Here is a 23,326-nt window from a genome sequence, read left to right on the forward strand (position 1 = left end):
AATTAATTACTAAACATTAAATTATCGTCGTTATATATATAATGCATACAGTAATCGATACTATAAAATATATTTAACAGAATCAGTCCGTTTATAGAAGGTAAATAAACGTCGTCACAATTACGTCACATCCGACCAGGATATCAGTTGCCACTCTTCACGTGCGTCTTTATTTTTAATGCCAAGGTTGAATTGATTTCCATTTTGTGTTAATGTCTGCAGCCCAAGACCGTTGGATTACATTGTAAAGATGTACCCGTTTCAGGTCGCGTTGCGTCAACTTGTATCGTCCAGATGTACCCGTCATCTATATGTAGTTTGTCTGCCTGGGAGACCCAGTAGAAGGGATGCTCATGTGCTTTCTGCTGGCCAAATATCCACTTCCATTACTCGGGAAGAACTTTTTCATAACACACAAACCTCCAGATTATTTTACAGTACACGGGGGTCAAGGGTTTCCCATTTGGAGAGCCAAAGGGGATCCGTTTTACCCAGTTTTACAACCACGGTGGACCCAGAGAAGGAAGAAGAGTTTGTGTTTTTAGATGATGCTGAATTGGTTGAAGAACCCCGAGATGAATTACAGACTGTACTCAAAGAGCTCCAAAGGATCACGTCACCCAAGGCTCCCAACGATGTATCTTTACCACGATCATTGTCGGACAAAAGTCAACACAGAGGTCTAGAGATGCAGCTGAGGTCCCTGCAAACCGCTACGAAAGAGGTAAACCTGGACTCTCTTGTTCAATTCCACGACATCAACTACCCAGAGGACGAGGGCATCAGTAAAAAGGCCAAGAGTGATAAGAAGAAAGTTGGGAGGGGCGAGCACAAGGTCCACGGCACCCCTGACTCAGACCAGCCCGTCAGCAGCACCTGTTGTTCGGGCTGCGGCGCTGTTCTGCACTGCACAGCCCCGGAGGTTGCAGGATACCTGCCCAGCGAGAAGTTTAAGGTACTTACTCGTGAGGACCGGTTGAAAAACTCTGTCTGTCAACGCTGTTATCTCCTCGTCCACCACCAGAAGGCACTGACCGTCGAGATGTCAAAGGAGGATTACAGGAATGTAGTCCGGGGCATCAAGTCCCACAAGGCTCTGGTTCTCCTCATAGTCGACCTCCTGGATCTTCCTGACTCCATTGTGCCGGATATAACCGACCTTGTAGGAAGAAACAAGCATATTGTCGTTTTGGGCAACAAGATAGACTTGCTTCCTAAAGACGCTGACAACTATCTGCAGCGAATCAAACGCCAGCTTTCTCAGTACTGCAACGAAGCTGGCATCGGTGAAAACATCAAAGATGTGCACCTTATCAGTGCCAAGACAGGATACGGCATTGAGAACCTGATCAGCTCCCTCCAGAGGTCTTGGAAGTACAAGGGCGATGTGTATCTAGTGGGGACGGCAAATGCTGGGAAATCCACCCTCTTTAACACACTACTAGACTCTGACTACTGCAAGTCCAAGGGCACTGATGTCATCCACAAGGCCACCATCTCCCCCTGGCCAGGTGAGGAGGTGGGGGGGCTGTTCAGCTGGTCATCACAACCACCTTCACGCTCTCTCCCTTTTAGTATTTTCGTATGAGGCACTGCTCAACCTCCCTATGTGTGAGACAACAGCTGAATGCTGCCTTGTTTGAAAGCAGTTTTAAGCAAGGCTTTTAAAAAAGGCCCCTTATGAACTATAATAGCTGGAATAGTGCCAATAACTGGAGTCGATCTATTGATAATATAGTGCACATCTGGATGGGGAGGGGAATCAAAACAGGGGTCCTTTGACATTCTAAGCACTCCTATTGGTCAGTCGATCAAATAAATGTGTAGTTATGGCTCCTCCCGGGGGCGGGGCATAAGCCAGTCTGTTTGACAAGGCTGCTCAGTGTGTCGTGTACCACAGTAGTTACAGTATTCCCTGAAGGGATGCTCTCTAAAGAGTCCAGCCCAGAAAGACTCTTTGTTCTGCTGCCATCAGGAGGTCTGAATGGGAGAGAGGAATGTTGAAGAGAGGAGAACTATTCCTCAGTTCTGTGGATACAGAACTGTGTTTCCTCATTTAAGGCTGTTGGTTAGGTTTTATGTGGGATACATATTTTTCTATCTATGACCTACTATGAATTCAAATGCAGGCGTTATTGTTAAGAAATATCTGTGAGGTCGAGCATATAGTACCGGATGGATTTGAACAAATGTGGAATCTACACACAATAAATACAATGGAAAGTGAAACTATATCTCCATTTCATAAAGAGAGCCAGACTAGCAGTGACAAAGTAACATCAAACAGTAGCAAAAAACCGTTTTGAGACATTGGTGTCTGTGGTCATCCAAAGATGACTTGTAAAGCCATCGACTGATCCAAGCTCTTCCCCTTCTTCCTGTGCCCATGGTCCCTCCCCCTGGCGTCCTCCTGCGCTGGGGCCCAGGCACCACGCTGAACCTGCTCAAGTTCCCCATCATCAACCCCACGCCGTACCGCCTATTCCGCCGCCAGGAGCGCCTGCAGAAGGACTCCCAGCAGAGCGAGGAGGACCTGGCGCCGGAGGAGCTGAGGAGACTGCAGACACTCAGCAAGCAGGGTTACCTCACGGGTGAGGAGGGGAACCCCTGGCTCCACCACACAGCAGTACCCAGGCATCCATCTGGATAAGTCGTGTTATGTTCCTGTGTGTGTATGTGTACACTTTCTATGCAAATATCCGGACATTGGAGAGTTACACAAACCCAGGGTCAAATCCTGGAATGTAAAGCCGAATCGTGCCTTGGGGTGTTGAAGACTACTCTAACGTGCGTGCATCTAACGTGCGTCCCTGGCTGGCGTGGTTAGGTCGCATCGGCAGGACCTTCCGAGTGGACCCAGTCCCCAAGAGGGATGAGATCCAGTTTGACCCTGACAGTCTAGCCTATGGGGAATACGGTGTGGAAGAGGAGTCCACCACAGGTAAGACCCACCAGCTCTGAGATGAAGTACCCAAGGGCCAGTTTATTCTTGGTATTTTAATATGTTGGCCATTTATTTTCAGAGCCCCCTCCGGTGAAGGAGGTGGAGTTCTCGCACAATGAGCTGAAAGACGCCCACTGGCTATTCGACACGCCGGGCATCATGAAGGAGCACGATGTGAGTCCCCTCCCCTTCCTGTCGACACATGATCTTCCTTTATACCCCTGAAAAAGATGTTTAATTTACTACTAAGTTCGTCGAAATCCGGCAAAAAGATGCTTCCTGGTTTACATTGGGACAGCTGTGTTCTCTGGCAATCTCTGAAACTTTTTTTCTGTGTGTGCTTCTCTCTCTGGGCTGTCCCTCTGTCTGTCTCTCTGGTCTGTTGTGTCAGGTGCTTGGTCTTCTGACCGACCCGGAGGTGAAGGCGGTGGTACCCAGGCTGGCTATCGTGCCCCGGACCTTCGTCGTGAAGCCAGGCACGGTACTCTTCCTGGGGGCCTTGGGGAGAATCGACTACCTCCAGGTACCCTCCTGCGTGGATCAAATCAGACAAACAAACGCATCCACTCTCGCACATACTCAAACACTCAAGCTGTGATGTTTATCTGGGAAATATTAATCATAACTATAATGTACTATCATTTACAAATTATGTAAACCATGTTTGTATAATTACTAATCAATTAAAAAGGAATTTGTATACAATCTCCTCGGACCTAGAGATACCTCACTTCCTTTTCTCTATTTTAAAGGTGTTGAAATAGTTTGCCACTGTAGCCACAAAGTCTGATACTTAAACCATGCCAATCAACTGATTGATCAGAGATTCCTTTAACGGTCTTGCAGACATGTCAACTTCACCCATAGTGTATTGCTATTTAATTTGGTGTTTCCTACCATAGCTGACTTCAGCCATTCGTTCATCTTATTCCTCATTTGCCCCTTCCCCATTTAATTTATTTTTCTGATTTGCTCAAATATGTATCTGTTTGACTCAAATCAAGCCATCTGAGCTACTGTTCATAGTCTAACTACTAGCAGTAATACTACCCCTAACCAGCGCTGTACATGGGGGGGTTCTGTGTCCTCAGGGGGAGAAGGCCTGCTGGTTTACGGTGGTGGCGTCCAATGAGCTTCCTGTCCACCTCACCAGCCTGGACCGTGCCGACGCCCTCTACCAGAAACACGCAGGGAACGTCCTACTGGGGGTTTGTCTGTCTGCTTGTCTGGCTTCCCTTTGCTGTCTGTCTTCCTCTCTCCATGTCCGTCAGTCTCTCTCTGGCTATGGGTACAGCAGCATGTCTAATGCTTAATTTATAGCTACTAGTCAACATGCGTGTTGGGCTGTTGCGGTGTCCATTGCGTTTGATATTCCTCCTGACCTATTTCTCAGGTTCCGATGGGCGGCGAGGAGCGCATGAAGAGCTTTCCTCCACTGGTGTCCCAGGACTTCACCCTCAAGGGTCTAGGGTACCTCCAAGCCACGGCCGACATCAAGATGTCCTCTGCAGGTGACCAAACGCAACCCCACACGGGAACTACTGAGTGCTGCTGCTGCTTCCGCAAGCACGCAATAGCCAGCGGTCATAAGTTAACTGTGGTGAAAGTTTCTGGAAGGTGTGGGACGACTGAGTGTTGACATAGTAATTGGAGTGAATCAAAATGTATAAGTATTTATGCAAGTAAAGTGGTTTCGGTGGAAGGCGGTCAGTCTGCATTACACTACTTTCTACCCCAATTCTATGGATCAATAAAGTACCACGCTCTCTTGCATCTTTGTGGTAGGCTGGGTGGCGGTGACAGGGGTGGAAGGAGACCAGCTGGTCCTCAGAGCGCACGCCCCTGGCACGTCCGGCCTCTCCCTGAGGACCCCCCCTCTGCTGCCCCACGTCGTCACGCTGAAGGGGGAGCGCGTCCGCAAGTCCTCGGCCTACAAGCCAAGGAAGAGCCCCGTCCTGAAGCTGGAGACCAAGCCCACGGCCACGCAGGGAGCCAAGAGCCTCCCGGCCAAGAAGAAGAAGAAGACGACGCAGAAGAAAGCTTCAGGACATTGAAATGACATCCGGGATAACACTCTCAAAAGAAGCTCGCTGTGTGCAATGAGTACAATGTCAACTCGACTACTCTGTTAATGTGACTTGACTTAAGTGTTGAGCCGTCGTTTGTAGCAATGTGTCTTCTATGCCTCTTCCATCGCTGTCCTTGTGTTTTCCACAACTGCGGTCTGTCCTGAATGTCCATTACATCTCATCTACGACTTTGACCAGATCGTTTGCTGTATTCCTTTATTCATCATCAAATCATAATAAATACGAAACATTGACGAGGTAAAAAGTGTATACATAGATTTGTTTAAAAAAAAGAGGCAAAGCGGTCATTGCATTTAAACACCAAACTTTATTTAAAATATGTTTAGTCTTGGAACAGAAACGACAAAGGGGTTTTGTAACAAAGGAATCAAGTGGGAGTAGACACTTTACTTTGTTGGTGTAATTTTGAATCTACAGCTGAAATGTATTTTCAAATGTAGACATCAACGCCAAAAATACATTAAATGAACTATGGTTTAGAATCGCGTTACCAGGGCTTTTTCTATTGCAATAACAAGTTATATAATGGCACGCTTCATATGGCACTGCTGTGACGATCCAGTGAGTTAATGGTTGAAGGATTTAGTTAAAGCCAAATCTCAACCAACATTCCTATCAAGCTGTATTTTGCTTCAAACTTCAACATAATTTCATGTAAACTACACCTATGCAAAATATGTCATGTAAAGTACAACCAGCTTACTTAACCACAAGAAAAAAAGTTTAAAAAAGTTGATATTGGGCTGCAATAAAGCCAGTCTTATACAAACATATACACAGAACATAACATGTAGCCGATTTTAATAGATCAACTCAGAATTTATTTGCCAGTGTATCTAAAAGACAGTATTGCACATCAGTCGTCTCCACAAACAAAACGGTAATGTTATCCATTTGCTTCCAAGTTACATGCAACCTGAACAAATCATTACCTTCAGTAAAAGAAAAAGTACCCCACTAGCAGGCTAGCTGTTAGTTATTAATATAACAGAGGTTTCAGCCATGCTGTGTTTTACTTGAGATCTTGGAGACCAACCATTCTTCCGAGAACCTTCCAGATGTTTGTCATCATACTAATTGTTAAACTGAAATGGCGACGTATTTGGAGACAGCTCCTCCAAAATAAAAATAAACTACATAGTTGGACATGACCGGGCAGCAAATCGAGTAAATGGCCCCTCAGCTACGCACTTACACAAACACTACATTACAGATGATTGTCAAAGGCACTGGAAATGAACAGGAAAATACAAAGGACGATGATTGCATCTTTGGATTTCAAAGCATAAAAAAAAATCACGGTGAAATGACACGTAATGCCAGCAATACAGCTACTGTTTCTCCAACTGACAGAACAAAGGAAACCTCATTAATAACAAAAAAACATCTTTTTGTCCCATTCTCTTGAATGTAAAGGAAATCTTAAGTACAAAGATTGATTATCAAAGTATCAGATGATGCGATTTCTATAGTTCGGAATACTGTAAAACAAAACAAACAGCTTCCTAGTAACTATTCTGTTAGGGAGGCTCATCATTTATACAAAAAATATCATAAAATTGATAAACTTAGACGGCAACTAATATAAAATAGTTATTTGTGATGAACTAAAAGTCCAATCCATTTGGCCTCTGGATTTCATCTTACAGTAACAGGTTCAACGGGTTTAACCAGCCGCCGAAGACATCAGCATCTGGAGGACCAACGTTTCATGATCTTGTAATTATCAAATCGCGTCTTCTTAATCCCTCCTTCGATATGGCAGGTGGGACAACATAAGAGTTGTCTGGTCCCCGTGTAAACTGAAACCAACCGGGTGTGTTTCAGTTTATTTCAGTTTATTTCCCGGCTTTGGCCGGGAAATAAACTGAAATAAACGGAAACACACCCGGTTTGTTTCGGTTTATTTCCGCTCACTTCCCGGCCTCGGCGGGGTAATAAACGTTGACCAGATGGCGGTTGAGGTGCCGGCGGTACTCCACCTCCAGGGGGAAGGTGCGGTCGCAGAAGACGCACAGGTGGCACTTGAGCTCGGTGGGCGTGGGGATCTCGTCGGTGGGCGTCTCCGGGTCGTTGGCCATCTTGCCCGACCCGGCCCCGGCGCTGTTGAGGCCCGAGTCCTCGCTGCCGCCCTCGGAGGCGCAGTCGCTGGCGTCGCTGGCGCCCTCGTGGCTGCTGTGTATCCCCTCGTCCTCCTCCGCGGGCCTGGGAAGCTCCAGGGACGGACGCGGGGCTTTGGCCCCCGGGCGCCGGAACGTGGGCGCGGGGGGCCGGTCTGCGACGGCGCAGGGGGTCTCCTCCTCCTCCTCTCCGGGGCCGGAGCCCCGGGACGGCACCTCGGCTGCTGCTGGGAGGTCCTTCTCCGGGGCTGGAGGAGCCGCTTCCTGTGGTGCCACTTCCTGTGCTGCTGTTTCCTGCGGTGCCGTTTCCTGCGCAGCGGGTTTGTCTTTCGGCTGCGCCGGCCGGGGTTTTGTCAGCTTCTGCACGTCGCTGGAGTCTGATTGGGGGTGGGTCGCCTCACTCTGGGTCTCAGGGGGAGAGCGCTGGACGTCTGTAGGGGCCGTCGAAGTGTCCCCGGTGACAGAGTCCATCGTGTCTCCAATGGAGGCGGGAGCTTCCTGCAGGACGGGCGTCCTCTTGGTGGTCTTCCTGGTCTTCTTCTGCTTCGCCTCTTCTTTCTGCGGGGCTTGACCCGGCTCTGGCGTCTCAGGGGCTGTTTTAGAAAGGCTGGGTTTTGTGGCCGGCTTGTTCGCAGCGCTCGTTTTACTCCTCTTGGGACTGGGGAGTCCTGAGGTCGGGGTGGCAGCAGAATGCTTTGTCGAGAGGTCCAAGGCCTCTATTGCTCTCCGCTTCCCAACCTTGACCTTCCTCGCCGGCTGTTCCACCTCAGGTGACTCTTCTGGGCCGTTTCCCACGGAGACATCCTCCACAGGTTTTCCGCTCCCTTTGTCGGGTTTCTTTGCTCCCGTCCTCCTGGACTGGAGCCTTTTGTTCGTCTTGACGTCAGCCTTGGGTTTATCGTCCTCCTGCTTGGCCTTCCTCACCTTTTCAATCCTCCTCTCCTTCTGGAGTTTCTTCATCTCCTCTATCGACCGCTGCAGGACGACCTGCCCTTCGTTGGGGTTGTCCGGCTGGGCCGCCTCCTGGACGCACGGGGTCTCCTTGGGCAGCTGCTGCTTCTTCCTGGCGCTCCTCTTCGCCTTGGGGTCTCTGCTCTTCGCCGGACCTCCGTCCGCCGGACCTCCGTCCGCCGCGGTGCACTTCTCCTTAGTGTTCTCGCCGGCCCGGGCCACCTTCCTCTGCCTGGTGGTCACCTTCCTCACCGCCTTCTCCTTACCCTCCAGGGCGCCCTTGTGCTTGACCGCCGCGGCGGTCTTGGCCTTCCTCTGGCCTCGGTCCGTCTCCCCGTCGGTCCCCACGGCCTGCGTGTGGCCGCCACCCTTCTTGGCGGACGGGGCGATCGGAGCCGCTGCTAGTTTGCTCCCGTACTCTTCGTCACTTTCAAAGTCGCCTCCGCTGCCGCTGCCGTCGTCGTCGTCGTCGTCTTCGTCGTCCTCCCCGCCCCTCACCTTGTCGGCCTTGCTGCGGCCCGAGGGGTCTGCGGAGTCCTCCCCCCCCTTCTTGACGCGGAGTTTGACCTTGGACACGTCGATGGGGATGTCGCAGCCCACGTGGCGCGACTTGATGTGGTACTGCAGGTTGCACTTCTTGGACGCGGCGTACTTGCAGAGCGGGCAGTGGAACTGCCGCGGGTTGAGGTGGAGCTCCACGTGCTTCTTGAAGTTGCTGCGGTCGGCCGTCTTGTACAGGCAGTAGGGACAGGCCAGCGGCTTGGGGCCGTTGTGCACCTGGCGGGCGTGCCTCGTCACCTCGTGCTGATTGGCCGCCAGGTAGTTGCAGGTGTCGCACTTGAACGGCCTCTCGCCTGTTCAGAGCGGAGACACGGGGATTCAATACTCGGTATGAACGGCCTCTCGCCTGTTCAGAGCGGAGACACGGGGATTCAATACACGGTATGAACGGCTCAGACTCCATAGCAGTGGCTCCCAACCAATTGGAGATTTAATAAGTATTTGATGATAAACATACCACATTTCTCACCATATTGCTCTACCCTAATAAGTAACACATTATTATTATTATTATTATAACAAATTCAGTCCGATTTTGATGACCATCCTTGATAATCCTTTTATACTCATTCCCAAAACTCTAACTGGATTTGACTCCAGTTTTTGGTCAGGAACCACTGTCTATGATCAACCAACAGGGACTGTCAATCACACTCATGTAGCAGGAACACAGGCAGGGGGCGGAGCCAAACAAGGAGGGAGGTTGCTCAAACACACAGAATATCACAAGAATGCAGTGTGTGTGTGTGTGTGTGTGTGTGTGTGTGTGTGTGTGTGTATCTGTATGTTTACCATACTTATCCCACATCAACTGTTTGAAGCGAGGGCAACAAAGGACACAAAAAGTTGAGCATTAAAATACTGATTGTTATTCTAAATGGACAATAACTACTACTACTCTGATTAATTATACCGCTCTTTTTGACTTGATTATAAACTATTAAGAAAATAAAAAAAACTGCTAATAAACGATTTGCCAACTTACCACAAATACTACAATATTAAATAGGGAAGTTATTTAAGGGGTTGGTGTCTATAGTTCCTGTAACAGAGGTTACGAACCCTCTACGACCATGTGTCTATAGCTATCGTAGAGGAGAGCAGATATCTCACCTGAATGGGTCCTCATGTGACGGGTCAGGTGAGTCTTCTGGGAGCTGGAGTAGTCACAGTAGGGACACCGGAACGGACGCATTCCTGGGTCACACACACACACACACACACAAAGAGGTCAATACACAAAGAGACAAACAACAAGTAGCATTGACCGAGAGTTTCAGGAGTACCCAACGAACCATGAATATCATTGTTCATTAATCTTTGTTAATCCCTCTAATTATTCATCGATTCCTTTTGGACAACGTAAACTCATCTTTCTAACACTAAGTGCATTCTTAAAGGACCCCCCGGATGGTGTTGAAGAGGAACAGCTGTCCGCCCAAGGCTCACCGGTGTGTTTTCGTATGTGCTGGATGTAGTTGCTCTTGCGGTCTGAGAAGTAGGAGCATTGGTCGCAGGTGTGGAGCTTGCTGGGAAAGTGATTCCGCAGGTGTTTCCTCCAGTGGTACTGGCTGACGGTGGTGTACGGACACAGAGTGCACTTGAAAACCCTAAAAGGAGCGTAGGAAACAACACATCACCGTGAGCAATGAACCGAGTCGGCCCACAATACGATAAAGTTCTTCCAGAATCGTTCAGCAATGATCTCAGTTGACCCCAGTTGGTAATTACAGTAAATTATTGTCATGATTACAAGCCTTTAAGGGCCCCTTGGGGCCCTTAAAGGCTTGTAATCATGACAATTGCAACTGCCTTAAAAGGGGCCCTTAAACCTTAAAAGGGGCCCTTAAAGGTTTAAGGGCCCCTTAAACCTTTAAGTGCGGTGCGTGCCACGTACCTTTGGTCCTCCCCCTCCTTGCTGTGGTGCTTGAGGTGGGCGACGTAGTGGTCTAGGCGGTTGGTATTGTAGCCGCACCTCTCGCAGCGGATCACGCCCTTGCTGTCCGCCTCGTCCCCCCCGCCGGCCTCCGCCAGCGGCACGGGGCCCCCGGCCCCCGGGCCCTTGGCCTTGCTCCGGCCCTCCACACGGTTCAGCACCATCCTCTTGCTGACGGCGTGGGTGCCCAGGTGCTCCACAAACTCCTCCTCGTTCTCCGCCTGGTAGTTGCAGGGCTTGCAGTGGAAGGGCTTCTTCTTCTTGGCGCTCTCCACCGCGGCGGCGTGGCTACTCCTGCGTTTGGCGGCGGCGGCGGCGGCAGAAGCTTCCGCCGTGTCGGGGACACCCGCCTCCTGTGGTTTGGAAAGATCCTTGACGGCGTTGCCGTCCTCTTCCGAGTCTTTGGTTTCCTCCTTCTTCTTCTCCTCCTCCTCCTCCCCCTCCTCCTCCTCCTCCTCCGCTGCCTCGTGGTCATCCTGGACTTTGTTCCGGGGGGCTGGGGTCCAAACCCGGGGTCCGGGGGAATCCACGTACTCCACGATGCAGAACTCTACCCGGTTCTGCTGGTCGTAGCTGTATCTGCCGAGGATCACTGCTCGTTAGAATGGTTGAAGGGTACGAGTAGTCATCTCTTTATACCGTTACATTTATACGAACAGCAGAGAAGTGAAAAGTGAGGCAGATAACAATCAAGGTACAGACATTGAAAATTTGGAGAAGCTCCAAAAAGAAGCTACAGGAATCTCATCTCCGATGCAACTATCTTTTTCGGTGAAAGAACGAAAAGTCGAAACTTGCTTTATAGTATCTGCCTTGCCGAGCAGTTTGTGAAATAAAAACCATTCTGTGAATCGCCCACTCTACCTCACGCTCTCTCCCTCGCTGTCCGAGTAGGTGCAGCCAACCGTCTTCAGCTCCACCATGTCCTTCTCCTCCGTCAGCCCGTCGCAGCTGGCCCCGTCCTCCGCCGCACTTTCCATGCCCCCCACCGCTGTGGCCGCGTTTGCCAGCATTACCAGTTGGGGCACGGGCAGGTTGTTCCCGGGCAGATCACTCAGGCTGGGGCCTTCGTCCTCCACCATCTCCCCCCCAACCGAGAACACACCCGCGGGGAACATGGCACGGGTGGCCATGCTAGAGAAAAGAGGGGCTCTGCTTCTGGGTTGAGATGTGGTAGTAGAGGTGGTGGTGGTGATGGGCCACCCAGCGATACAAAGTCACCACCACGGCTACATGAAAGAATGAGAGAAAGAGGGTCATAATGGGGTTTTTAAATACTGTAAACTCCCCTAAACAGGTACTTTCCTTAAAAATATTTGTACTTAAGATTGAATATAGCGAAAGGCCCAATACCGAAGGATGACAATTTTTGAATATTCCATAACATATAATTGTTCTAGCTTTATTTTTTTATGAACTAGAAACAGGTTTATGTCCAGTTGTACATTTTTAGTGCACATATTGGCCATGCAGCTAGACAGTTGAAAGATCGAATGAATCAATCCATCTGTGAGGCAATTCATTGTTTAATAAGACCAACATGCGGCTCCCCTGCCCCCTCTATCGCTCTGTGCGCCTGCCTAGAAATACAGTGTGGGCACGGCCATTTTGGAACAGCACCACAACTTCATCGACAGCGCCCAGAAATGGGAACGCTGAGCAGTATGAACAAAGTGTACACGTATCCGTGCTGATTTAATATAGGGGAGAACAATACATACACAACTTATAATAAATAATAAATAAAAAAGATTTGAAAAAAAGAATGCATAAAAGAGATAGTAAAGTTGTTTACTTAAATGTTTGCACGAATGTAAAACTAAAAATATATATTTCAGTTTGACCATGTAGTTATTTAGTCCTTAGCTTTGCGAGCATTGTGACTTGAAAACAAGTTTTAGTTCTCGACAAAAGTCTCTCCTTGACTTTAAACAAGCTTTAACTTTCGGTCAGGCGAAAATTATCCAAGTATGCGGCTTTAAGTATATGTGTTTCAAATGCAATCACAATTCAAACACACTTTTAAGGCTGGCATTAATGTGAAAATAACGACGAATAAATAAATCCTAGTCGCTGTCCAGCACGGAGAGGCCATTGCCTCGCTGACAACTTCAGCCACAAAAACTTTCTTTCCGGAAGCTTGATCTGCGCGTCAAACGCAGTGCTCAGACTCTCGGAAATCTCAAAAAGACGCGATACTCCAAAAACAGATCATTAAACTAGTATATTACACTGGGCCGAGCTCGATTCGGTCCTTAAACATCTGTTGGGCGAGTGTGATCACTGGTGCTGAACTCGGGCTATAATCAGCCCTGGACAGCGCCTCGCTCGCCTTTTCTCACCAACACCCGACACCCCCTCCTCCCCGCACACAACTGCCTCCATTTTCCAAACTATTATTCTTCAAGTTGAGACAGTTCCTTCAGCGTCGATCAAAAACTTAGACAAGAGGTCGCTTTTATCTGACGGCCCACTTACCCGTTATTCCGATTGAATCTCTTAAATTCTTCTCGTCAACAACGCTTTTCCACGGACGAAACAAAGCAGAAAGTGTCGGGGGAAGTTTCCGCACATTCCTCCACTAGTCTTCCGAGCGTAGCGGGACGGTGACGTCAGCACGCCACCGTCAGCGTGTGCGTGTGTGCGCGCGCGCGTGTACACACAACCTTTGACAATTATTATACATTGGTATCTATTTAAGAAATGTTTAATAACTTTGTTTTCTCATTTGACAAATAAAAACTTTGAAGTAACCTTCGACACCAATCCAGAAATGCTTTTCTTCGAAACTAATGTTGTACAAGCATCAGTATTCATCCTTTCTATCTCTTCAACATTTATTTTATTTTAAGAATTAAAAAAGAAAAATCGTAAATCTCCCTATTTTTTCACCCAAACTACTGCAATAGTTGCCATTCACCACATGGAGGTGCTCTTGAGCCATTAATTGGGCGCGCGTGTGTGTGCGTGTGTGCGTGCGTGCGTGTGTGTGTGTGTGTGTGTTTCTGTACTTTCATTTGACTTTGGAGTGGTTATAAGCAATGTTGGGAGCATTACTTAAAAAAAAAAATTAGTTATAGTTACTCACTACTTGTTCCAAAAAGTAATTGAGTTATTAACTCAATCACTAGATAATAAAAGTGACTAGTTGCCAGGGAAAGTAACTATGTGCCTTACTGTAAAAAACATGTCGCTATATGTCAAAGTATTCGTGGTGGTTGTAGGTATCTGTGTTTTTGGCCACTAGTGTGTGTGTGTGTGTGTGTGTGTGTGTGTGTGTGTGTGTGTGTGTGTGTGTGTGTGTGTGTGTGTGTGTGTGTGTGTGTGTGTGTGTGTGCGTGCGTGTAGTAACGCACCGCATTTAACGTTCAGTAATGGTAACGGCGTTGTCACGACGGAAACACTAATTAGTTCGATTTCCCCGTTACTGAAAAAATAACGGAGTTACTAAATGCCGTAATTTTAAATGGCGTTATTACAAACACTGGTTATTATAAGTTGTTATATCCATCAACGATGGCATACATTTCCATTTAAAATGTCTTTAAAAAACATAAATAGTGTGTGTGTGTGTGTGTGTGTGTGTGTGTGTGTGTGTGTGTGTGTGTGTGTGTGTGTGTGTGTGTGTGTGTGTGTGTGTGTGTGTGTGTGTGTGTGTGTGTGTGTGTACGTGTGTGTGTAACACATGGCCCCAATGGTGACGCCCTTCCCTTCCTCTTGTACACCCGGAAGTAGCGCTTCGTCAGCAGCCATCAGATCGACCAGAGAGCCATATCAGACCCCGAGGGAAGGATCTGGTCCCCTTTTACTCCCCTAATGTCATATTAGTTTTTGGTCGACGGCGAATTAATTTAGGAGGCTCCGAAGACCAATGTCGTCGCTTTCGTTTTCGTTCTGATTTAAAAAACCGTTATCTACCGAAACAGAATGGAAAGGACGAGCACCTCTGCGGGCACTTTTAGGACATAATCGATCGGTTTTAAAAACGTGTATTGAGGGTTCAAAGTTCACTGTCTGATTTTCAAACGCTTCGTCAGTCCAAGCTATAACTTTTTTTTTAATTATTTTTAGCCGATACTTTCAAGATAGTTTCTCCCTACAGCACGAGACTAAAAGTTACGCCGACTACTCGCCACGCCCCTTCTTTCTTAAAGACGTATCGACCTCCGAGCGCGTTCAATCCTTCAGTCACTCGTCTCACGGCCAGAAGGATGAGAGACCCTGTGAATTTTAGTGCTATTCACAAAATATGCAAGTTGATCGTGTTGCTGTGTTTTCTCCACATTTCAGTGGTTTTTGTTTTTTACGTTAAGTCGTTCGACATCGGACATGCGTTTATTCATAAAGAGCCAACTTTTACCAGACGGAATTCAACTGCACGGCCGTTCCCGGCCGGGACGAATTCCGTTTCAACAGCCGAAGGACTAGCAACCACAAACCATGAAAGGAACCAGGGGATCTCTTCAAATAAACAACTACCTGTCGCAGCCAGTCAACAGACCATTGAGCTTGGGAAATGTCCCGAAACATCGCCACTCTTAGGTAAAGCCACCACTGATCGCCGCTAATGTAATTGTGCATGATGTTCTTTGAATCGAGAATGGCATTGGAAACTTGGCCCTTGAGTTTGCAAAGTCAGCCCCCCCCCCCCTTCACTTGAGTGTGTCAAACAGATATATTTATTTTCCCTTCTATTTTGTAACTCTATATTCGCCTATGACTAAGAGCATTATAAGGGCCGCAATTAAGTCAGTCTACTGCCCGTTTCTTTGATCAATGGCTTTATCTTTTTGCTACCTTCTCTTTGCTTTCTAGTTTCTTTTAGTTATGTTGCTGTGTGGGGGCCGCTATCAACCCCCAGCCCCTCCATAACCCAAGAAAATGATTATTGACGTTCTCTCCCTGGCACACTTTTTGGTCAAGCCCAGTCACCTTAAAAGTATAGCCCTTAATCATAGTCACACAGTTATAGGGTAGAATGGCATGATCTGTGATTTAATTAGAATGTATTTGTTAGTGTCTTGGAAATATTCATCATAACTATAATGTACAATTATAAACATTACATTAACCTTGTTTATATAATTACTAGTCAACCTAAAATGAACTGTTTACATTATCCCTGGACATAAAGATACCTCCCTTCCTCTCTTACTAAGAGATGTTAAGATAGTTCACTTTTGCATTCCCAATGTAGCCACTCTGATGCTCAGGCCGTGCCAATCGACTGACTTCTTTATTGTATCCATTCTTCTTTGTTGTTTAAAGGGCTCATGTCATGCCACCAGTTGTCGATGTGATTAGCTGGTACAACCCGTTTGGCACACTGGTGATGTTTCATAGTGACGTCACCAGTGAGCGTGTCCGCACAAGACTTAGTAAATCAAATATTTTAAAATATATTCCTAAAAGGAAGTTTCTCTTCATCAGTCAGCATTGATAACTGATACATATTTTCACCTAGATCATTATTTGTCTTTCTTGTTGCCAGACACAATTGGTCAGCATTTAGCAGTAATCCTTAAATTTCACTTATTGAGCAGATGCTTTTGTCTAAAGCGTCTTACAGTAAGTGCATTCAACAAGATGCAACCAAAAAATTCAGGCATAGCACATAGTACATGGAATACTTTTTTTTTTCCATTAAATAAAGCAACTGCTTCGAATTCTATGCTACAGAACCAAGAGATGATGAGAAGATTTATATCAGGCATTGTTATTTCATTCACCAACACGCATTCTTATCAGCTGAGCGCCACGCATGAGGCAGAAGATGGCTCAGGGTCCCAGCTATCAAGCTGTCAATCAGGCGCTCGTTCCACCATTGTGGAGCCAGGACGGCAAACTTTTTCAAAATGATGTTGGACGACTGCTGGGGTGCTCTCGTAGTGAGGGAGTGCTGGTTAATCACCTGGCTGATGACAGCAGTAGAGAGGCATGTTTCTCATGTTTCTCTGGGACGTCAACGGTCTGTCTTGAATCCAGACTGGTCGACGAGGGTTGGGAAAAGATCGCCAAGTGTTTTGGATATAAATGGTAGAAGAGAGACGGGTTGGTGATTATATTCATCAGATGGGTTGAGTTAGGATTTCCTTAAAAGAGAGTTTTTACAAAGCATTGTGACATGTCACCTGTCTTTTTTTACAAAGCATTTCAAAAATCACTGTAGTAGGGAGGAGGGAAATAGGGTAGTGGAGGGCTTGAGAAGAATATTGAAAACAAGTTTTTAGGGGTCTGAGGAGGAAGAATTTGATTTGAATTTTCAATTGAAGAAAGGAACTTTTAGCTGCAGCTAGAGGCCAAAGGGCTGGTGAGAAGAGATTGGTAGGAACCTCAATCATGGAAAACATCCTGATCCTGTCGCCAAACATTCTGTTTCGCAACAAGGATATTGCTTGACCTTCAGCCGCCCACATAGTTTCAGTCTCCGGGAGTACTACTAATGCCTCGACAGACAAACTCCTTCAGCCAATAGACATAACGAAGATGAGATGCCTAATGGTGCGCAGTTCAGAACCGCTGAGATACACAAAGCCCTAGAACAATCAATAATATAAGTCTACTAACGCCCCTACAACAATTAAGAATTACAATCCTTCAACCAACGCCACTGAAGCAGCTCACAATTTGACTACAGTGTTTTTAACCCAATAGAGCAGACAGACAACTGCCAAGCGGAGAAGCTAATTTAAGAAATCCGCTGGGATCGTTCTGACCCCCCCCCCCCCCCCCCCCCTCTCTGTCCAGTGGGCCCGCTGCAGGTGGAGTTCAAAACCCCCGTCTCGCTGGAGCAGGTCATGAAGGATAACGTGGGCTTGAGACCGGGCGGGCGCTACACACCCAAAGACTGCGTCGCCCTGCAGAAGGTTGCCATCATCATACCTTTTCGGAACCGGGATGAGCACCTCAAGTTCTGGCTCCACTACCTCCACCCGATCCTGCAGCGACAGCAGCTGGATTACGGCATCTACGTCATCAATCAGGTACAAACTGCTACGCCCTTTGAGGTTGGGAACGTTTTGGGTCTCATTGTGCGGTAATGATGACGTTGATGATGATATGTGGTTTGTCATCCTTAGTTAGTCTTGTTGCATTTAACTTTGTTGCTCAGCGTGTCGTAGGGTTCGATTTCACTGGTTGTAACGAGGTGACTTCAGCGATCTGATCTCGCGAGAAGCTCTGACTGACAGAACACTTGTGTTCTGTTTAAATCAGTCTAACCTGAAACTAGGTATGTGCATAATAAAAATGTTTAAGGCAGTTACAATTACTGTTTTTTGTGATGTTTGATCGGCTAAACTGAAGCCGATCCTCTTCTTTTTGCAGTGAAATATAGGTCAAAATGTTTCACCAAATCCTTAAAAACGGTGACTGCCAGGTTTATAAACCCATTGCTGCCCATAGACCCTATATAAAGGCTATTACTAGCTATTATATGATGATCAAGTCAATTTTTAAATAATACATTATTTTACATTATTTGATCATTATTTAGCCTCTAGGCTTTGCTGTTCATTTTCCTTGGCATCTCTTGGAACAAAACATTACAAAGAAGAAAATAACATACATGACTTACCGTTTTATGAAAAAAATCAATCTGGTAATGGCCATCGCTGATAAGGATATTAAACAGTCTGGGACTCCTTTCATTTGGCGTATAGCTATTGCCACCTTTCATATGGACTATCCCTTTAAATGAGAATGTCTCATGTGTTCTGATCTTAGAAGTCAATCAAGTCGCCGATGGCTTATTTTTTAATTTTTATGGGAAATGTAATGCATTAAAACAAACTACAATGGCCAGCTGCGACAGAAGATACAGACTTCCCTCTTTAATCAAATCCTTATTTTTTGTTTCCAAAAAGCTCACAAATGTCACTCAGTTTGACAACTCGAGCCAATGCAGCTTTAAGTCAATGTTATGATAGCATCTACTTTTCATTCATTATTTATTAGGACACATGGAAAAATATTGATGTAAGCATCATAGATGAGTACATCAAACCAAAATCACAATAAAAAAGATATTAAACAACATAATTAACCACAATGCAAGGGAAGCACAGTTTTAAACGGATTTATATAGCCTGCCTATTGTAGAACAGGGCTGTATTTGCGCACCACACCAAAACTTTGTGAAATCCATGACCATGAAAGGAGCGCTATTAATGGCTTCACTGATAAACTCAGACCCGGCGATTGCTACAGTACACAGCGCTGTTATAAAGTATGTTTCCAGAAAGCCTTGTTTTGCTTCACATTGTAGGAAATACGTTGACCTGTAGGAACTGTGACCGCAATCGTCTGACTAGATAACGTTACGGCAATGCCATTTAGAGACATAATTATTTAGGAAATCACTTTCCCTGATCTTCTATTGAAGCAGCAGAGTAGCTGTTAGTTTTGCATAAAGCTGATGTATTAACAGGGAGCAGCCTTGTTCTTTTGAGGGTATAGATTCTTCAGTAGTTTCAACTTAGGTTTGACTTTGTGTTGACTATCTAGAAAACCTTGAAAATATCAAAAACACAAACATGGGGATAGTGTCGGGGATCAGTGAAACTGGCTAGGATTGGTTGTCTTAAATGTAGCTTACCTTTTTACCGAGAGACATTGGTATTTACAATGTTTAGATGGAGTTTAAGATCCAATCAGACACAGATCTCCCAGAGCTGCATTCTCAAGTTTCAAGTCTGGATGCAAAATGAAAGCAAATGCTTTGCCAAGAAATCACTGAAGCAGATCTCATTTAAATTGGAACTGCAACTCAAACAATCGAGATGATAAGCGCCAATAAACACCCTGTGTTGACCATTCACTTATATTGTTATAAGTCAAGCAGCATTATCTGACTGAGAACAGGGAAATGAGTGCAATAAAATATTTCATATCTTGTATATTATCGGAAATATAATCTGAAAAAAAACTAAAAACTGGTTTGATTCGGCACTCTGTTATCTCCTAGGGCAGAGAATTCCAAAGTGTAGGACGTCAGTCTAAATTCCTGACTGCCCCACTTATTAACCAGTAATGTAGTAATGTTCTGGCTTATTATGGCTCTTTTAGTAGCGGCTGAACTTGTCTCTACCAGTCTTTTGGAGTGCCTCCTTCGAGGTTCCGAGTGATTTGAGGTGACACTAGAAGTGGACGTTAAAACCCTCGCTGAGTACTGATTCGTCAGGGAGAATCATTAATGTGTCAATGCATCCTCACTGCATGATATGGGACATCCGGCCCAAACCTCCCAACTTTTGAAATAGCCATGCTGCTTCTATAGTAGCTGCCATTTGTTTTAATGACTTGACTACTCTGCAATACACATTTGTCTCCTTGCTGTGAGAAACAGTCACATACCAAAAATCTAGCGAACCATCCCTGTAATAACCTCCTAGATTACGGGATGTTTTGCATTAAAGATGACGTCACCGCAGTTTCATGTGTCGCTATGACGACCTTGACATTTAGGGCCACTGGAAAACGAAGTGCCTGGCACCAAAAGCGGGTAGTCGGTACTCGGTACTATGCAATGGAACAACGCCGTAGAGGGCCCGCAGAGCTGTAGCTTCTGTCTGCCGTAGGTTATTCTAGCATCAAATAGAACTCAGTTAACATTTAGTCTAGTTTAGTATTCAATATTCTCAACTGTCTTTCTCAACTGGGCTTGTCTAGTTCAATGTTCAACTCACCCGGCTTTCTCTCCTACTTATTTGCATCTGCTCTCTCAGAAAGATTTGAATACTCGAGTTAATAATGACCTTGACCTTGGGCTGTGTAAATAATTCAGAGGTTTGCAATAAGCTTTGCAAAGTTGTAACGCAAGTAACAACCAGTTAGGACAATCAAGACACTTCTTATAGTTCACAGAGATGGTTAATCCATATCTTTTCATATTTCTTAAGCTTGCTAGGTAGCCCTAGGTATAGTCCTAGTAGGGACGACATTAACCACCGCTCCTGTAATCTAGAACAAATAAATTAAATTGAGTGGATGTAACGTTCATCAATCATTAATAGATGTATGGCTGGTTACACACAATGAAGTTAATAATCAATTGGGAGGATTATTGTAGGGTTTGCCCTTCTAAAGTCTTTTAACCCTGACGAGTGAACGCTATTGCTTTAGCGATGGCATTCAGAGATGAGTGAACTACCAAGTATCAGATTTCCACAGCAACCCTGTTTTTTTGTTATTTCCTTGAATTGGAATAGTTCTCAAGTTGCTAAGTTATCAAGGTCTTGGTGCAGTAGTGTATGAAAGGCATGCAGGAAGTCTGAGGGGGCGAGCTGGGACTTGTCCCTCCTGGTACTCACTGGTGTTATTGGGCTTGTGTTGTCCTCACTGTGATCAGGGCCCATAGCCAAGAAAACCACTGCACCGATTGAAACAACATGTTTTGTGTGCGTTTTAAGGCGCCTTTTAAAGTTGCAAATGAAAAGTAGGTCTGGTATGCTCAGATCAGGGGGACACGTTGTGTGGGACTTAGCTGAGGATTAAACGTAAAAGTATGGTGAGGGATTGGGTTGATATTTGGGAGTGGATACGTTCCAAGAGACGACGTGCACCACTCCCAGGTATTCACTTTGATATTCCGCCAAGGGGGGCTTTTTGGAGAAGATAACATCAAATATGACATCACCACTATATATAGAGGTGGTTCGGGCATCTGGTAAGGATGCCCACTGGGCGCCTTCCTTGGGAGGTGTTTCAGGCACGTCCAGTGGGGAGGAGACCTCGGGGAAGACCCAGGACTAGGTGGAGAGATTATATCTCAACACTGGCCTGGGAATGCCTCGGGATCCCCCCGTCAGAGCTGGTCAATGTGGCCCGGGAAAGGGAAGTCTGGGGCCCCCTGCTTGAGCTGCTCCCCCCGCGACCCGACCCCGGATAAGCGGATGACGATGAGGAGGAATATAGTAAACTTAATGTGACTGTGGTAAAAGATGTTTAACACTCCTTTGAAAATGTTTGCGTATTGTGCATGCTTTGTGTGGGAATTTATCGACTGTGTGTTTACTTGCTAACTGGTTTGTTCTTATGCATTTGCAGATGACTCGCTGTTCTCTTTTTCTCATGCCATCCTTCCTCTTTCTGTCCTTTTCTCCCTCATTCATCATCATCACTTTTCCTTTTGATTTTTCTCAACCCACTTCCCTCGCTCAAACCGCCACCCTTTTCTGCATGTCAGGCGTTCTTGGCCAATGGCTGTGTTGCAGAAGGAGTTGGCCCCTCTTCCTTGCTTGCTCTCGACCAATAGCGGGACCTGTTGCCTGAGTCCTACTGGTAATATGGGCTTCTTTCTCTCTTCTCTCTTTGTGTTTCACCTGACCCTCTCAGGAGTAGTTTATGGTATTTGACTAACCCTCATTGCAATTCAAATGTTGGCTTTGTTAGTCTTGTTGCAGTGCCATCTTATTGTGCTTTTCAGGGGATTATAATTCTTTTATTTTAGGAACTGGTAGGAGTATATAAATTCTCTCCTTGTTTTAACGGGTAACCCCCCCACTCTCCCTCCGGCTGCAGTGTTTCTAATGGCTACTTGTGGTGGATAATATCTCACCATGTTAAACCACCTTCTGCAGGCCCTGTTACCCCTGCTGCATGCATTTACGTATAGGGCATTTAGCCAATGCTTTTATCCAAAGCGACTTACAAGAAGTACATTTATCAGAAGAAGCTGTCAGTAACTTTGCTGTACAGCATGCCTGCCTGGGTTCTCATATTTACTATTGTTTGTCTCCCAGGTGAATAAATGTCAGCCTCACTGCTGATATTTGTAGTGTAGGGCTGTGTGCGAAGGCCTCTTTTAAATGTTAAATTAAACTAATTCCTTCTCCTTATTTGCCCTTCCGATGCAAATGAAAAATTTGGACAGTTGGACTTTTGATAATTGGACGCTTTCTTTTAGCCATTTACCAGACAATTGTATCCAAAGCGTTTTGCAAAGATTTTTGTATTTTTTGGAATTTCATTTAGGAGCAGTTAGGGATAAGACAGTTTGCTCAAGAATGCCTAGATGTTAGGGCAGCCAGTGGAGATTGGGGGTTGGACCTGATACCTTTCAAACATCCTAACCAGCCCTATGTTCAGGAGAAATATTTATTCAGTCAATTGATAATGTCTTGGGATAATCCTCAGTGACCTTAGCCTACCTGAGGATCGTACAGCACAAAACCCAACTGCTCCTGGATTCTTTTATTTGCATTCACTGGGATTGGCTTTGGGAAAATTGTAGTCCGTCACACAACAATTACAGGTAGTGTTCAGGAATTTCTCAATGTTCAGGTCCTAGGTTCTGAATGAGGTTCAGCAAAATTGCGACAAACAAGTACACCCCTGTAACCATGACCACGGGCAGGAAGGGGCGGTTCTCCGTTGTAACAGATAGTACCACCGTAAAACCAGATTCTGGTTACCCCCATTATGTGCAGCTGAAAGAAAACACCACCCTGCGTTGTTGTCTCTTTGCTTGCGCTTGGAGTCATCCAATGATACTCGGAAGACAAGAGTCCTCCCTCTTTGCCAACGCCTGTTCGGATAGAGACACTGAAGAAGAGGCAGTTCCAGCGTCTACAGACACTCAATCTTGAGAGAAATAATATAATTAAGAGTTATGTTAATAGTTACGTCAGCGGAACCCGATTTAAGTTTTATTTGCTCATATTTCATGAACTGTGTTGATCGCCGCTTGCTTCCCACATGAGACCAGACCCAACCCCCTAACCCT

At 46.1% G+C, this 23,326-nt stretch overlaps 3 protein-coding genes across 4 annotated transcripts in view; 2 read left to right on the plus strand and 1 right to left on the minus strand.

The window, feature by feature from the left end:
* Positions 1 to 133: 133 nt before the first annotated feature.
* noa1 (nitric oxide associated 1) lies at positions 134 to 5,212 on the plus strand. Its single transcript, XM_030367734.1, has 8 exons — positions 134 to 1,511; positions 2,427 to 2,591; positions 2,828 to 2,941; positions 3,024 to 3,118; positions 3,336 to 3,467; positions 4,036 to 4,152; positions 4,338 to 4,455; positions 4,730 to 5,212. The coding sequence occupies exons 1-8, from the start codon at positions 251 to 253 to the stop codon at positions 4,996 to 4,998; spliced, it is 2,271 nt and encodes a 756-aa protein (XP_030223594.1). The 5' UTR covers positions 134 to 250; the 3' UTR covers positions 4,999 to 5,212.
* A 109-nt stretch (positions 5,213 to 5,321) lies between these two features.
* Positions 5,322 to 13,230, minus strand: rest (RE1-silencing transcription factor). Of its 2 annotated transcripts, none has more exons than XM_030367733.1 (6): positions 13,081 to 13,230; positions 11,467 to 11,831; positions 10,564 to 11,175; positions 10,116 to 10,276; positions 9,780 to 9,863; positions 5,322 to 8,959 (listed from the first exon to the last, which is right to left on the minus strand). In XM_030367733.1, the coding sequence occupies exons 2-6, from the start codon at positions 11,733 to 11,735 to the stop codon at positions 6,948 to 6,950; spliced, it is 3,138 nt and encodes a 1,045-aa protein (XP_030223593.1). In that variant the 5' UTR covers positions 11,736 to 11,831; positions 13,081 to 13,230; the 3' UTR covers positions 5,322 to 6,947. The 2 variants fall into 2 exon arrangements, with proteins under 2 accessions (XP_030223593.1, XP_030223592.1); XM_030367732.1 differs by having other exon boundaries at positions 10,564 to 11,181.
* A 1,099-nt stretch (positions 13,231 to 14,329) lies between these two features.
* b4galt1l (DP-Gal:betaGlcNAc beta 1,4- galactosyltransferase, polypeptide 1, like) overlaps positions 14,330 to 23,326 on the plus strand; it is a 30,677-nt gene continuing 21,680 nt past the window's right edge. The window contains exons 1-2 of the mRNA XM_030367853.1: positions 14,330 to 15,144; positions 17,350 to 17,585. Coding sequence (XP_030223713.1) covers positions 14,814 to 15,144; positions 17,350 to 17,585 — 567 coding nt within the window. The 5' untranslated portion in view covers positions 14,330 to 14,813. The remainder of the gene's footprint in view (positions 15,145 to 17,349; positions 17,586 to 23,326) is intronic.

The sequence above is a fragment of the Gadus morhua genome, chromosome 10, assembly GCF_902167405.1.
Source record: "Gadus morhua chromosome 10, gadMor3.0, whole genome shotgun sequence".
Taxonomy (NCBI): Eukaryota; Metazoa; Chordata; class Actinopteri; order Gadiformes; family Gadidae; genus Gadus; species Gadus morhua.

What these genes read in the sequence shown, in the direction of transcription:
- noa1 (XM_030367734.1), top strand. Translation starts at nt 251, where the DNA reads ATGTACCCGTTTCAGGTCGCGTTGCGTCAACTTGTATCGTCCAGATGT. An exon ending in CAAGCAGGGTTACCTCACGG is followed by an intron (nt 2,592 to 2,827) that starts GTGAGGAGGGGA and finishes TGGCGTGGTTAG; the next exon opens with GTCGCATCGGCAGGACCTTC. An exon ending in CATCAAGATGTCCTCTGCAG is followed by an intron (nt 4,456 to 4,729) that starts GTGACCAAACGC and finishes TCTTTGTGGTAG; the next exon opens with GCTGGGTGGCGGTGACAGGG.
- rest (XM_030367732.1), bottom strand. Translation starts at nt 11,735, where the DNA reads ATGGCCACCCGTGCCATGTTCCCCGCGGGTGTGTTCTCGGTTGGGGGG. An exon ending in AAGGAGGGGGAGGACCAAAG is followed by an intron (nt 10,277 to 10,563) that starts GTACGTGGCACG and finishes CGCTCCTTTTAG; the next exon opens with GGTTTTCAAGTGCACTCTGT. An exon ending in GCACATACGAAAACACACCG is followed by an intron (nt 9,864 to 10,115) that starts GTGAGCCTTGGG and finishes TGTGTGACCCAG; the next exon opens with GAATGCGTCCGTTCCGGTGT.